Here is a 12,695-nt window from a genome sequence, read left to right on the forward strand (position 1 = left end):
ATGCAGGGACTTGTAGTCTCACTTTTCTTAGGGACGGCAATAGAAAAAAAAAATCAGAACTACAAGCTCCTGTACGCCATGGGCTAAAACCAAACACTGGATCAACCTGTCTTGAAAATCTGGAGCTAGATGGTAACCCTAATCTGCACTGAAGCATCATGAAAGGCAGAAAATATAACAAACAAGAAAACAATTCTATTTCAGGACAAGGTGGGTGGTCATTCATAAAGAGATGCTGTCCTAAAGGAACGTCACAGGAATCCATACCGACCTCTGATCTGTGGGCTGGACGGCAGGGGAATAATATGCTTAGTAACAGCAAATGATGGCAGAAAGAGACCCAAATGGTGCGTCTAGTCTGACCAGCAAAGTTGTTCAGGGCAGTAACTTACCCCATGTAGAAATGTTGCCCCCTAACAACTCAGCTTGACCCCGTTTGTTCATGTCTGTCCTTTAGCTACTAGGGATCCTTATCCCGTGCTCTCTTGAATTCCATGGCCGTTCAGGTCATCACCACCTCTTCCGGGAGGGCGTTCCACGTGCCCACCACCCTATTGTGAAGAAATATTTCCTGAGGTTATTCCTGGCTGAATCTCCAAGGGGGGGGCGGGCTCATAGCACGATTCCCTAACTCTACAACTTTCTTTCCCTCGGAAAAAGGTTTGGTTCCCGTGCATGATTAATTCCTTTCAGATATTTAAAGGTAGACATATTTAGGTGTTTTGGTGCCGTTTGGGCCTATGAATAGCCGGCTTTCCCTCCTCGGTCCCCCCCACCCCCACTACTGTTAGAGTGAGGGGTCACAGCAGATGGGGTCCAACAGGCGACTCACACAGCAGGCCGACTGCCCATTGGTAAATTCACCCCTGCGGTCAGCCCTGCTTCTCATTCAAACAAACAGTTTTTAATCCAGTTTGCCAGCTTCAGATCGACAGAACACTACTCAGTAAAATGTTGAAAATATAGTTTTAATTTTTTTTTTTTGCTGTACATTATAAAAAAAAAAAAAGATCATCCCTGCGTAGTTACAGAACAAGATGCAGTAAAAGCAGCGGTGGATACTCAGAAGGTCTCACACAGAGTCACTCAATAAATAGATACGCTTTTTACAAGTAATAAAAAAATAAATATCGATCTTTCAAATACATAAAATATGAAGTACAAGTACAAAACAGATCTTTTATTCCATAACTTATTTTCCTGTGTCAGTTGCACGTTTTCCTCTCTTAAATCTTGCACAGCCATTAAGAAGGGTTGGATTGTCCAGCATCCTATTCTCAAATCGATGCCATTTCGTGCCCATCTCCACAGTACACACACATCCATAAATATACACGCATACACACACACACGCAGACACTCCCACAGTGCGCCTCGCAGAGGGGAGGAAAGGTGGCTGCAGTTTAATATTTTCTACATTACTTTATTTTATTATTTCTGCAAATATATTTTTCCCCCCAAGTAGCACCCAAGCTACTGCTTAGCCAGCCTTGTGTGGCTTTAACACCCTGTAAAACGAATCCCTCCAAAGTGGATTGGGATTTAATCAATTGGCCTTTCCAAACCTGTGCCCCAAGGCAAGTTACAAATGAGGTAGGTCTCTGTCCCCAGAGAGAGAGAGCGTATGAGATAAGTGCTATCTGAGGCAACGGAGGGCAAAGGGATTTGCCCAGAGTCACGAAGAGCACCAGCGGGAGAAGCTGGATTTGAACTGCGGCTTCCCTGGTTCTCTGCTCTAACCACTAGGGATGCTCCTCCGCTCAGGAGGCGATCGTTTTATACAAAAAATTATTGTTGGGGGCAGTTAGCCATGTAGAAAGGGGGTTTCCATTACTCAATCAGTAATCTGTGGTACTTCACCGGAAAATAGCAAGACGCCAAACCATTTCATCTTAATAGGTGACAAGAGTTCCTTCTCTTAGCTTTCCCGGTGGTTTTGTACAGCATTTTCAAGAGCAATCCGCTAAGAGATTGTTTAATCTATCAACAGTCAGTTGGAGGGGGGCCACAGGCAGATAGTGACGAGTTTTCCTTTCCATAGATCCCAAAGGGGAGATTTACATTTCACACAGAGAGAAAGGACTTTTGAGTAAATCCACCCCTGGGCTTTGTGTCGCCTAGCGGGGGGGGGGGGGGGGGGGGCTGTGGGGAGACTGCTTAGCTTACGCTGTCCAAAAAATATTCTTTGATAGAGGAGGTGATTATGCAATAAAAATGCTGTTCACCCAGGGAGATTCTGATGCAAAGTTTGCTTTCCTAGTCTCTTGGTGAGGAGGGTCACCAGCCCCCTCGAAACAGTGCCCTTTTGGTCCTCACTATAATAACCTTCTGATGCGGCACATGGGGACGCCGCCCCCTGTAATGAGTGCGGGAGGCTTCAACTCTGCATCTGCTTTGCGTTGAGGTATTTTTCACATCAGCACCCTGTAAAAAAAAATGTCACAAGCCCCCCCCCCCCCTTAATTCTGCTATTTCATTTTGTCCTACATTCTCGCCCCCATGCCAATGTCAACCCCCTCCCCTGAATATACATTTTGATTTACATTTCTAAAATTTTTCAATACACTGGGTTGGGAGGGGAATCTGTCATCTGCCTTTTGTTTTAAAAAAATAACGAAAGAAAACAAAACATTGGTTTTGATCCTTTGGTGCTGGCACTGTTGAAATTTACATGGCGGTGGCATCTGCATGCCAGGCAGCAGCATGGTAAAAGCTTTTGAGAGTTCACTGCAGTCCCAGCTCTTTGCCTCTAGAGGCTGCTGTTGTAAATAAGTAGCTTCGCCCAGCCCCCCTCCAACAAAAACATACACATCTTCTTCCCTATCCCTTTCCCCTGTAAACAAAAAAAAAAAGATTCAGAACGGGTCCAACAGGCCGTTCTCACCTGATCTCGCTACGGCTATTAAACTTCTTCTGTTCACCCATTCTGTGACACGGCCTTCACAAAATGAAAGCCCGCGTCAATTACAGCAGAAAAGTGATGCATCCAGAATGCCCTCGGAAATACTTATTGACAATAAATAAGATACGGGCAATACTGGTGCCTATCAGACAGTGCAAAAATACATATGTAAGCTTATAATATTATATATATATATATATATACACATACACACACACACATATATTAAATAGTCGGCCTCAGTTCAGTTTCTCACAAGTTGTATTTTCTCTCCAGCAAGCTCCTTTCTGGGGAGGGCTGCATACATGATTCTTTTCCTTGATCCCTGCAGAGACATCTGGTAGAAGGACCCGGGCGGTCTCAAACACTCATTTGCATCAGTATTTTTCAGCAATTCTGATGTAGGTCTGGTATAAAAAAAACAAAACAGAAGGTGCCCAGAGTTGCCGCAGAGATCCGGAGAATTCCAGGGCCAAGGCGACGGGCTTCCGGGCTCCGCGCTGTGCGCCGTGCGGCATCGCCACCGCACACGTCACTCTGGTCGTCCCAACAAGGCCGCGCATCGGCGGCGAGGCCTCGAACGTCATCGGAGGTCGGCCATCAGAAACGGGATGGGGCCTTGGTTCTGCTTCATGAGTAGAGCGTGAGCAGCATCCACTGTAAGACAAGTTGGGGAGAAAACGGTTGGTTGAAACGGACCCTGCTTGCTGGAAGAACATAAGCCACGTTTTATTTTTTCAGCTGTGCTAGCACAGGTGTGGGCTGCAGACTGCTTTTCTGAAAGTTTGAGATAAAAAATCAAAACCATGGCCTACTGCTCCCCTCCCCTGGCCTGTCATCTTTTCAGCAGGTAGGTTTACTGGCTTCCAGGGGCAGCGGATCTCACCCCGGGGGGCAGTCCAGCCGGGCCACGCCTTAGCAAATTGTCCTCATTGTGACCTGAGGTGAGATGGAAATACTCTGGGAAAGGCAGGCTAGAAATAAACGAAGCGCCTAATGCAATCGAGCATTTGGTAATTTGCACCTCCGTTCTCAGCGGGATCGCTTCCACCCCACTCTCAGAGCTGGATCCACTTACCTGCCACTATGGGACACGCCCAGGCTGCGGGTCGGGCATGGCAAATCCATGTAAGACATGCACACATCCATACCTATATAGAGGACTTAATTTGTGTGTGTGTGTGGGGGGAGGGGGGGCAGCGTGGAACACAATTCGTTTCAGTCTTAAGAGGCAGAGCAGCCAGGGGGTCCTGCTCCAGCCCCTCCTCTCCAAGCAGCTTGCAAGGAAGAGCAGAGGAGCAGGAGAGACAAAACCTTTGCTCCCTAATTCAGCCCAGGGGTGAAAAGCTTGTTTGCATATATGGGCGTGTATGTTTAGGAAAGCGAGAGAGAGAGTTCACACCAGGCCTGGTCCTGGCCCCTGCTGCACAATTCCACTTCCTTTTTGCCTACAAATTAAGCCCTGAATATACACACAATATATAATCACACACACGGAGTGCAGACCTCATCCACATCTGTGCAGAGGGCACTGTCACACGACATGAACGCAGACGGATGATGCAGTTACACAGCGACGGTGTCTGAAAGTGACCCAGGGAGCTTAGGTCAAGCCTAACTACTTTGCCTAATATAACTGAAATATTCCCAAAGAGATAATCCTGGCATTTTCCAAGCAGGATGGTTGCGTTTCACCGTGATAACTATTAAAACTAAAAGGCACTGCCTCCAGTTAGTGAGGCTGCAGGGGAGGGAGGTGGGCCTCCTCCCTGGATCTGAGCAGTTGGTTTTTTTTTTAGCAGCTGAGGGTCCCCTCCAGTCCCTTACTTGTGCTGTGCCTCCTGACTCTGCAAGCGCTGGCTGTTCCTACTTTCCATCCTCTCTGTGAGCAGCTGAAGCCAGTGTGGCTTCTTCGAGGCCGGTGCCACTGTTCAGATACAGCAAAAGAACTCAAATCAGACGCGCTGCACTGAACTTACCCGATCCCTCCCATCTACTGCGTGCCGGCTCAGCGCCAAGCACACGGCACTCCCCTCTCTGACTATGTGCGCTTACTGAGCAGCAGGGCACGTGCCGCTTCCATTCCCTGCCGGGGAGCCCCTGCTCAGAAGCAGACACACACACACACACACGCGCTGTCCCCACTCACTAGCACGCACGTGCCACGCCTGCTTACGGCCCCTTACAGAACACCGAAGCCAGCGATGCCTTCAGTAAAACTGAAAGAAGCCTGCGTCCAGGCCCCGTCTGCAAGCCTACGTGGCTTTGCTATAGAATTTCCCTGCGTTTGCTTTCTGCGGCTCGGATCGCTACAGAGCTGAGGATTCCACAGTCAATTTGGTGGTAGCCATCGGCACCCAAAGCAAACTCCCCCGGGATTGAGTGCCCAAAGATTCCTCCAGGATCTACTCTCCCCCCCACGGTCCAAACCGTAACCCAAGCCCCTCATGAGCTCTTCTGGGGGTCCTGTCCTCATACGCAGCAAGGCCTGGTACCCTAGAAATGGGCGGCAGTGCCCGGCCAGGGCCAATACCCGCCCTCATGATTTCAACAGAGTTCATTTTCAAAAGGGGCTCATGAGCAAGTCCTGGTTTTTAACTCACATTGGTGGGTGGGGGGTGGGGGGGGGGGGGGGAGTAAAATCACAGAGCCCGCTGATCGGAGCCAATAAACCGGGTAAACGCAGTTTCTCCTCCTCTCGGCACCATCCAGAAGGCAGCTTACCTCAGCTTCCTGAAGATAGATTCCTTTCCCATCCTTGCTTAAGTTGTGAAAAACCTCTGCAAGTTAATAAAAAGAGAGAGAGGTGAGGAGAGGTGAGGCCCGGTCAATGCTTCCTGGAAATGTGAGACCTGACAGTTCATGCTGCCTTAAGAGGACCCGCCTGCCCTAGAGCGTGGGCGGCTTCCTGCCTGGCCCTCTCCTTGGTTGGCAATGCAAAGCAGCTTCAAGCAGCCATCCTGTTTCCAGCAGGGGGATCAGCTTGTGATGCCGGCACCACCCCATTCTGCTGAAGTGGCAGGTGAGCCGAGGTCACCGTCCCTGCCGCTACGGACGAGACAGCCCAGCCCATGGCTCTAATTTTCAAGGCCGTTTGCTAAAAAACCATCTTGCACATGGTGTGTGGGGGGGGGGGGGGGGGGGGGTGTCCAACCAGGAAGGCTCTTTCACCCGACTTTTAGACCCTGGGAAGGATGTCCTTTCCTCACCATACTATGTACAAAAAAGGTCCACAATGCACTGGAGTGGGAAGGGGAGGGCATCAAGAAGCTGGGATTGGCCAAAAAAAAAAAAAAAAAGTCTCCCTCCAGAAAAACTGACCAACTCTCATCCAGATCAAGCCGACCAGGCTGATCCACCGCAATCCTGCAACCCCAGCCACGCAATGTGCCAGAGACCAGGACCGGATCAGCATCGTATGTCCCCGAGTCCCCGCAAGGCCCGAGGAAGAGGCAGCTCCTTACCTCCCATCATCTCCACTCGCAGCATGAAGCAGGCAAAATTCTCAAAGCTGATTTTCAGGGAGGAGTCCCCATATCTGAGCGCCATCAGGCTGGTGACCCGATCGCTGAGGGAAATACCTTTAGGAGGAAAAGGATCAGAGCGCAGATGTTAAGTCGAAGAATTTCTGGTATCCTTGTAGCATTGCTCATGAAGTTTCTCGGCCCTGCTGAAAGTCCATGAAGAGGTTCATCCCTCCACCCTCCCCCAACGCCAGAATGACAAAATCTGCTACAAGCGACGTTACAGAGCTGCTAAGCAGCTCCGGTTTTTCCAGGACACGCTAATCCAGTCTTGGTTTTCCTCCACTGCACGCATGGGTTTCCAATTGTCTTCTTGGGGGGGGAAAATCAGAAGCACCAAGTTCATACACACGATGAGGGGGGCGGTGACAGCCAGGACAGGGTCGGCTGGTAGCCCTCTCCTTACCCTGCACATGCCTTGGCAACGTCCAACTCCTCTCTGACACGCGAGCCAATCCGCGTGCCTCTGCATCGCACAGGGCGAGAATGCACCGGGCCTGGCGGACCTGCCAGGATGACTCTGGTGCTTTGGTTAGGATTTGCTCTCCCTAGCGCTTCAGAAGTGCATGGCCCCGAGACCCCGGGGCTGGCCTGGAGAGGGGCTCAGATTAAACTGAAGCACAGGCCAGAAGGGATTGGAGACGCAGTCAGGCCCGGGGGGGGGGGGGGGGGGGGAGAAGAGCAGTCTGGGTTCGGTTTGTGCTGAAACACCAACCTCTTTCATGAACGGCGGCCTGGAGGTCATTTAGATTAAGGTAGCCAGTCTTCTCAAGGTCTTTTTTCTGGAACACCTCCTAAAAAAAAAAACCCAACATAAAAAAAATAAGGGGAACAGGATGCACGATAAGTCAGCGTGTTTCGTGATGCGATAACAGGAAGATGTGCGCATCCTATCCTGTACGCTCTGCACCACAGGCCTGGCCACGTTAAACCCTCGCTCCCCCGAGTCAACTTCAGCGCACAGATTAAACGTACGCTGACTTGTCAAGGCCGCGCTAACATTTAAAAAGAAATAAAACGGTTAACTTGGTGTCGCCCTGACACAGGAAGCAAGCGACGAGCTGCCGGGAAAAAAAGTCACGTACGGATCAAGAAAAGCGGTAACTGTGCCACACCACCCTCTCAGGGATCGCCTCTCAGGCTTCAGAAGCGGAGGGATCCTGACGAGCAGAGAGAAAATAACCCGGGCAGGCTGGGTGGACCGGCGTCGCTGGCCCATGTTTCTACGTAAACCTCCCCCCACGGCTCCCGTCGACTCCCCCCCCTTCCCCCCTCCCTCCGGACCCCCACTCACCTGGAAGAAGAGCAGGCGCTTCCAGAGAGCCCGGAACTCCTGAATGCTGAGCGTGCCGGAGGCATTAAGCTGACGCGGGAGTTAAGGGTGCGTACGCTTAGGCCAGGGTGTGCATGCAGAGCAGTTCACAGAGAAAAGCACTCGTATGACAGCATAAACCACTAAAACCAGGGACACCCAATGTCCTCCAGGGCACAGGGGGCAGACAGGGGTAGGGCCTTGTTTTGTCCCACTGTTTGCATGGACTCCCACTTAATAACCAGGGCAAATTCAAATATGCACTAAAGCAAAGCCAGGAAACAAAAAAAAAAAAACCTAAGTCAATGCTCATTAAAAATCTGTAAAAACAAAACAAAACTTGCCAAACCATAGAGCGAGACTGAGACCTTCTAAATTGTATTTTACTACCGAATACAACAAACTGTACAGAGTTTGGAGTCAGACTCCTTGGTTAACTCCAATCCATCAGGAACACCAAACCGTTTCCAGCTTCAAGCTACGGGCGAGGTGGAGTGAGAAAAGCCCAGGATTTACTCACAATGCTCCTGATGGACTGTGGTTAGCTGGGACGCGTTTCTGTAGGCCTCTGGCCCTGTGCGCGTCTCATGCACTCCCCAGCAGTTAATACCCACCCCAAAGAGCTAAACTCCGCTTCCCCATTCCACCAGCCTCTCTCTACAGCACAAAAAAAAAAAAAAAAAAAAAAAAAAGGATACATCCAGCAGTGCCATGAATCCCTTGCAGGCATCCAGACTAAACTTCACCGGAACTTGCTTCACATCTGGAAAAGAAAGACAGCTTTGGCTTAAAGATTTGCTGTTACCGGCACCTCCGGCGGGCACTGTAGCTTCTCCCCATCCAGGCACAGGGGACTGCGGAGAGTGGCTGAGAGAGTGTAGTGTGAGCAAGCTGCCCAGTAAAACAGTACAAGGTTTAGCAACTTGACTGCCACAGCTTCGACGTCCTGCACGAACCATACTTCCAATGTTGCCAACAACGCATGATTTCGCATAAGGTGATTTATCCTCAGTCTTACAGTAATTACAAAAAATAAAACGAGTCTTACTCCAATGGATAGTTCTGGTACAGGACCAAAACAGATTCACTTTTAAATCTCCCCAGTGGGCTTGCATGTTTATTGGTTTTTGGAGGGGGCAGGATGGGTATTTCTTGAACTAATTGTCTCTTGTCTTTGCCCGTCCCGCCCAAGGAGAAGAAAGCTCTTTCAATCCTGTACTTCTGAGCTACAGGATGATTCCAGATCCTCGGGGACATGGGGGGGAAGCTGCGCCGGGCTTTTCTGCCCGCTTGCCTTAATGAACTTGCCACTACAGCTCCTGCGGGTTAAAGCCTAGCAAGCTGCAGGGCCTTGCATCTACCAGAAGAAAGCGGTCAAGCTTTCTCACTGAACGTTAGGGGTATTGATCCAGCAGAACGCGCCGGGAAGCATTAATCCCAGGAACTAATATTTGGTCTCCTTTCAGCTCGCTGTCACTACCTCTTCCAGCTATCGACTGTCCAGCCTCATCACCTCATCCCCCCCATCATTAAATCAAGAGTTCAGATTGCTTACTTGTCCAGTTTGCCTTATTTATTAGCATCTGCAGCTGGTCAACATTTATCTCCGGATGCTGAAAGAAGCAAAAAGAAAAAAGAAAAAGCCATTACATTTCTGGTGAAGGGTTTCAGGAGAAACAAGCGAATAAAACATTTGGAAGGAGATACCATCCGAAGAAGCCACCAGTTTCCAGATTGTGCTTTTTTTTTTTACTCTGGTTTTATGTAGATTACCGGTGATGGAATTCGATTTAATAGTCCTTTCCTTATCTGTAAAATGGCGTCCGTCGTTTTTAATGACCGGTGGCCTACATCTCCCCCCCACAGGATGAAAGTGTTAAGTCTCCTGGAAAGCCGTCACCCGCTGGCGTGTAAGAGGGCCACGTTACGTTTATACACAGACGGATGCATCCGGAATGTTCCTTTCCTCGCTCATTCCCCCCCCCCCCCCCCCCCCCCACGCGCTACTTTAAGATTTTCACCTTTCCGTACACTTACTTTCTTAAAATATTTATTGAAGAATTTCTCCCAGATCTTGTCTTCCTGCTTGTCGACTATTTTCTTTAGGAAAGAAAGAGGCAGACAATTAGCTGTTGCGGAAACACAAAAACGCGGATCATTGGTCACAGGTTACAGGGCTAACGCTCCACGTTTCTCCTCAGCGCTGGGAGACTCCTCCAGACACATCCCACCCTCCCCCCACACACAGCCTATCCCTCTGCCCCCACCCCCACCCTGCTGCCTTAGCTGAAGGAGCCTTGGCTACTTGTTTTCTCGGCTGCTAAAACTGCAGAGGAGAGAGAGAGAGAGAGAGAGAGAGAGAGAGAGAGAGAGGAATGGAGCAAAAAAAAAAAAAAAATCTCGGCGACAGCCCACAACGCCCGTTCCGTGACCTCCAAATCCCAGGCTGCATTCCTCCACACCGAACCGCCTCTTGGAAGGGTCCGTGGGGTATTTGGATTTTGCCCATCTACAGCTCGTGGGCCTACGCCCTCACTGCAAAAGGAAGGCAAGCTGAAGCCAGGGCCCTCCTTCCTCGCCAGAGACGCCTGTGACCGCTTTGAAACCGGTTTAAAACTGAACAATCCACTGCCTTGAAGCCACGTGAAAAACTGGTTGGAAACCGTTGTCAAAGGCATTGGTGGGGAAAGCTGAACGAGGAGGACCAACTTACGGGCTGAGACCGCACTCACCTTACAGCACAGGATGTTTGCTCCCTGCTCCCTGAAAAAAACAAAACCAAAACTGTTAGGACACTTCCTGGAGAAAGGGCCTGCGAGACAAAAGCTCCCAGCATGTGCTATGCAGGAGTGAATGTAGACAATTTCTTGATGGCATTTTTTTTTTTAATCTGCCTTTACAAGTATGACAATGAGAGAATGATCACAAGCAGACAAAGTGAAAATAAATCCCAGGTTACTGGTTCTCTCAGCGCTCCTCTGCTTAGCGCCTTCTAACCATACAAATCACCCAAACGTGGAAGCCGAGGGTGAGGTGGTGACCTTCCAGAAAGGTCATGCAGATTCACCCACTGTGCCTCAAAATGTAAAATCACTCGTAGTCCGGGCAGTGGGAGGGAAGGCAGGAGGGCCTCAGATTTAGACATGTGTTCTCTTTTTGGCGTTTGATATGCTTTATCTGTATCACAGTGTCACGAGGAACCCCGACCCCTGGGAGGAAGGCTCAGAGCAAAACACAAAAATAGGACCAAACAAATACTGGAACAAACTGCAGGTTTATGCATCAGTCACCAACTGCTGGAGACAGAAATACAGAGGAACTGCAGGTGGCATCAGTGTATATAAAGCAGTGTCAATTTTACTTTCTCTGTCTCCACCTGCTGGCACGGATGAATAAACCCAGGAGTCTGGACTGATCCGGGCACGTACAGGGGAACTGGAGGATCGAGCTCAGATTTCCACCATCGACCTTGAGCAAGGCGCTTAAAAAAAAAAAACTTTCCTGTGACGTGAGCCTGGAGGGACGCAGACCCAGGAGTAACACAAGGAATTATTTCTTCACTAAAAGGGTGGTGGATGCCTGCAACAGCTTCCTAATGGTGGGCAAAAACTTGTTTTGATTCAAGAACGCCTGGGATAAGCGCTCAGGAGCCTTGCGGGTGGGGGAAGAGATCTCGTAGGATCTGTGGTGGGCAGGAAAAAAATGGGCAGACCAGGTGGGCTTTGATTCTTACCTCTCTCTCTTGTGCTTTCCTGGATACTTGCTAAACAGAGGGGGGGTGGGGGGGGGGAAAATAATCCTTCCATTCCTCTATTTTACCATCTCTTAATGTGTGCCTAACGACCGCTTCCCTGCCTCCTCTGGCAGGTCAAGGAGGTTAGGGTGAAGCTGCCTAACACAATGCCTGCTCCTCTCTTTCAGCGAGAGAGACGGCAGGAGGGCGCCGCGCGACGACGGGCGTTACGTACTGAAGGATGTGCCTCCTGGAGAAGACGCGCAGGATGAACTCGCACTCCTGTTCCGGCTCGGCGGTGGAAGGGACGATGACGTAGGCGCCAGGCAGCAGGCGGAAGTCCTGGCTCACTTCCCGCTCGTTTATGAAGACGCACGTCGTGTTCACGGGCGGGTGCTTGGCAAAGAAAGCCTGGGGCAGCCTGCTTCTCGCGTCCTGGTACTGTGCAGAGAGAAAGCAGAGATACGGATTGGTTGCTGACACCGCAGGATGCTCTGAGCGCATCGCCTCATCGGCCTTTGTTCTGCCCAGTTCGGCCAGAAGCATTTTTTTTTTCTCCTCCTACCCCACGAAAGACATTCACACTGGCTCAGGGAATAATCCCATCCCTTGTGGCGATATTTCCCGCACACGTCTGAATTTCACTCCTCAATCTACAGGATAACCTTTCCCGGTCCTATTTCGCCTGGATCAGGGCAACGATTTTTCTTCCCAACATTTTCCCCATTTTTGTGTGCCGCCATTGCGGTGCCAGGCAGAAATAGTTACAAGAGGTCTGCAGACTGGAAAGCCGTCCCTCTGGCATTCTCCTCTCCCTCCCCAAATCTGCTTCACCAGCTCAGGAAGGAAGAGCCAGCGTGGATGCTGCAGACCTGCTCTCAAAGCTTGCCCTTACTCTCAGGTTTCCTACAGCAATGACCATGTGTAGGGAAGGAGGTGACTGGAGACCGACTAAGTAACAGCCCCAGATCTGCTCCTCTCCGCTGCAGGAAGCTTTGAGTTGTGGGGTTTTTTTTGTTTTGTTTTTTTTTAACATTTCTTTTTCCTTTTCCAAGACTGTACAAGTGCTGAACATCAGCTTCTAAACAGAATCCACCCATGTAGCCCTCACGTTCACATCAGGAATAAAATTAAAATAACTACCTTCCACTCCAGTCAATAATCAAGATTTATCATCCTTGGAAGCCTGCCCGCAGCTCCCCTCACACACACACACACACACAC

The 12,695-nt window shown here is 50.0% G+C and overlaps 1 protein-coding gene across 3 annotated transcripts in view; it reads right to left on the bottom strand.

Annotated features, from left to right (window-relative positions):
• Positions 1-1,015: 1,015 nt before the first annotated feature.
• LOC115086742 (calpain-14-like) overlaps positions 1,016-12,695 on the bottom strand; it is a 47,521-nt gene continuing 35,841 nt past the window's right edge. For 2 of the 3 annotated variants that reach the window (XM_029593023.1, XM_029593024.1), the window contains exons 13-23: positions 11,707-11,912; positions 10,471-10,501; positions 9,776-9,838; positions 9,294-9,351; positions 8,437-8,501; positions 7,721-7,789; positions 7,142-7,220; positions 6,367-6,483; positions 5,627-5,682; positions 4,730-4,829; positions 1,016-3,559 (exon numbers count right to left, since the gene is read on the bottom strand). In XM_029593023.1, the coding sequence (XP_029448883.1) occupies positions 3,486-3,559; positions 4,730-4,829; positions 5,627-5,682; positions 6,367-6,483; positions 7,142-7,220; positions 7,721-7,789; positions 8,437-8,501; positions 9,294-9,351; positions 9,776-9,838; positions 10,471-10,501; positions 11,707-11,912 (918 nt within the window). In that variant the 3' untranslated portion in view covers positions 1,016-3,485. The remainder of the gene's footprint in view (positions 3,560-4,729; positions 4,830-5,626; positions 5,683-6,366; positions 6,484-7,141; positions 7,221-7,720; positions 7,790-8,436; positions 8,502-9,293; positions 9,352-9,775; positions 9,839-10,470; positions 10,502-11,706; positions 11,913-12,695) is intronic. The other variant, XM_029593025.1, reaches the window with a different exon arrangement.

The sequence above is a fragment of the Rhinatrema bivittatum genome, chromosome 3 (genome assembly GCF_901001135.1).
Source record: "Rhinatrema bivittatum chromosome 3, aRhiBiv1.1, whole genome shotgun sequence".
Lineage (NCBI taxonomy): Eukaryota > Metazoa > Chordata > Amphibia > Gymnophiona > Rhinatrematidae > Rhinatrema > Rhinatrema bivittatum.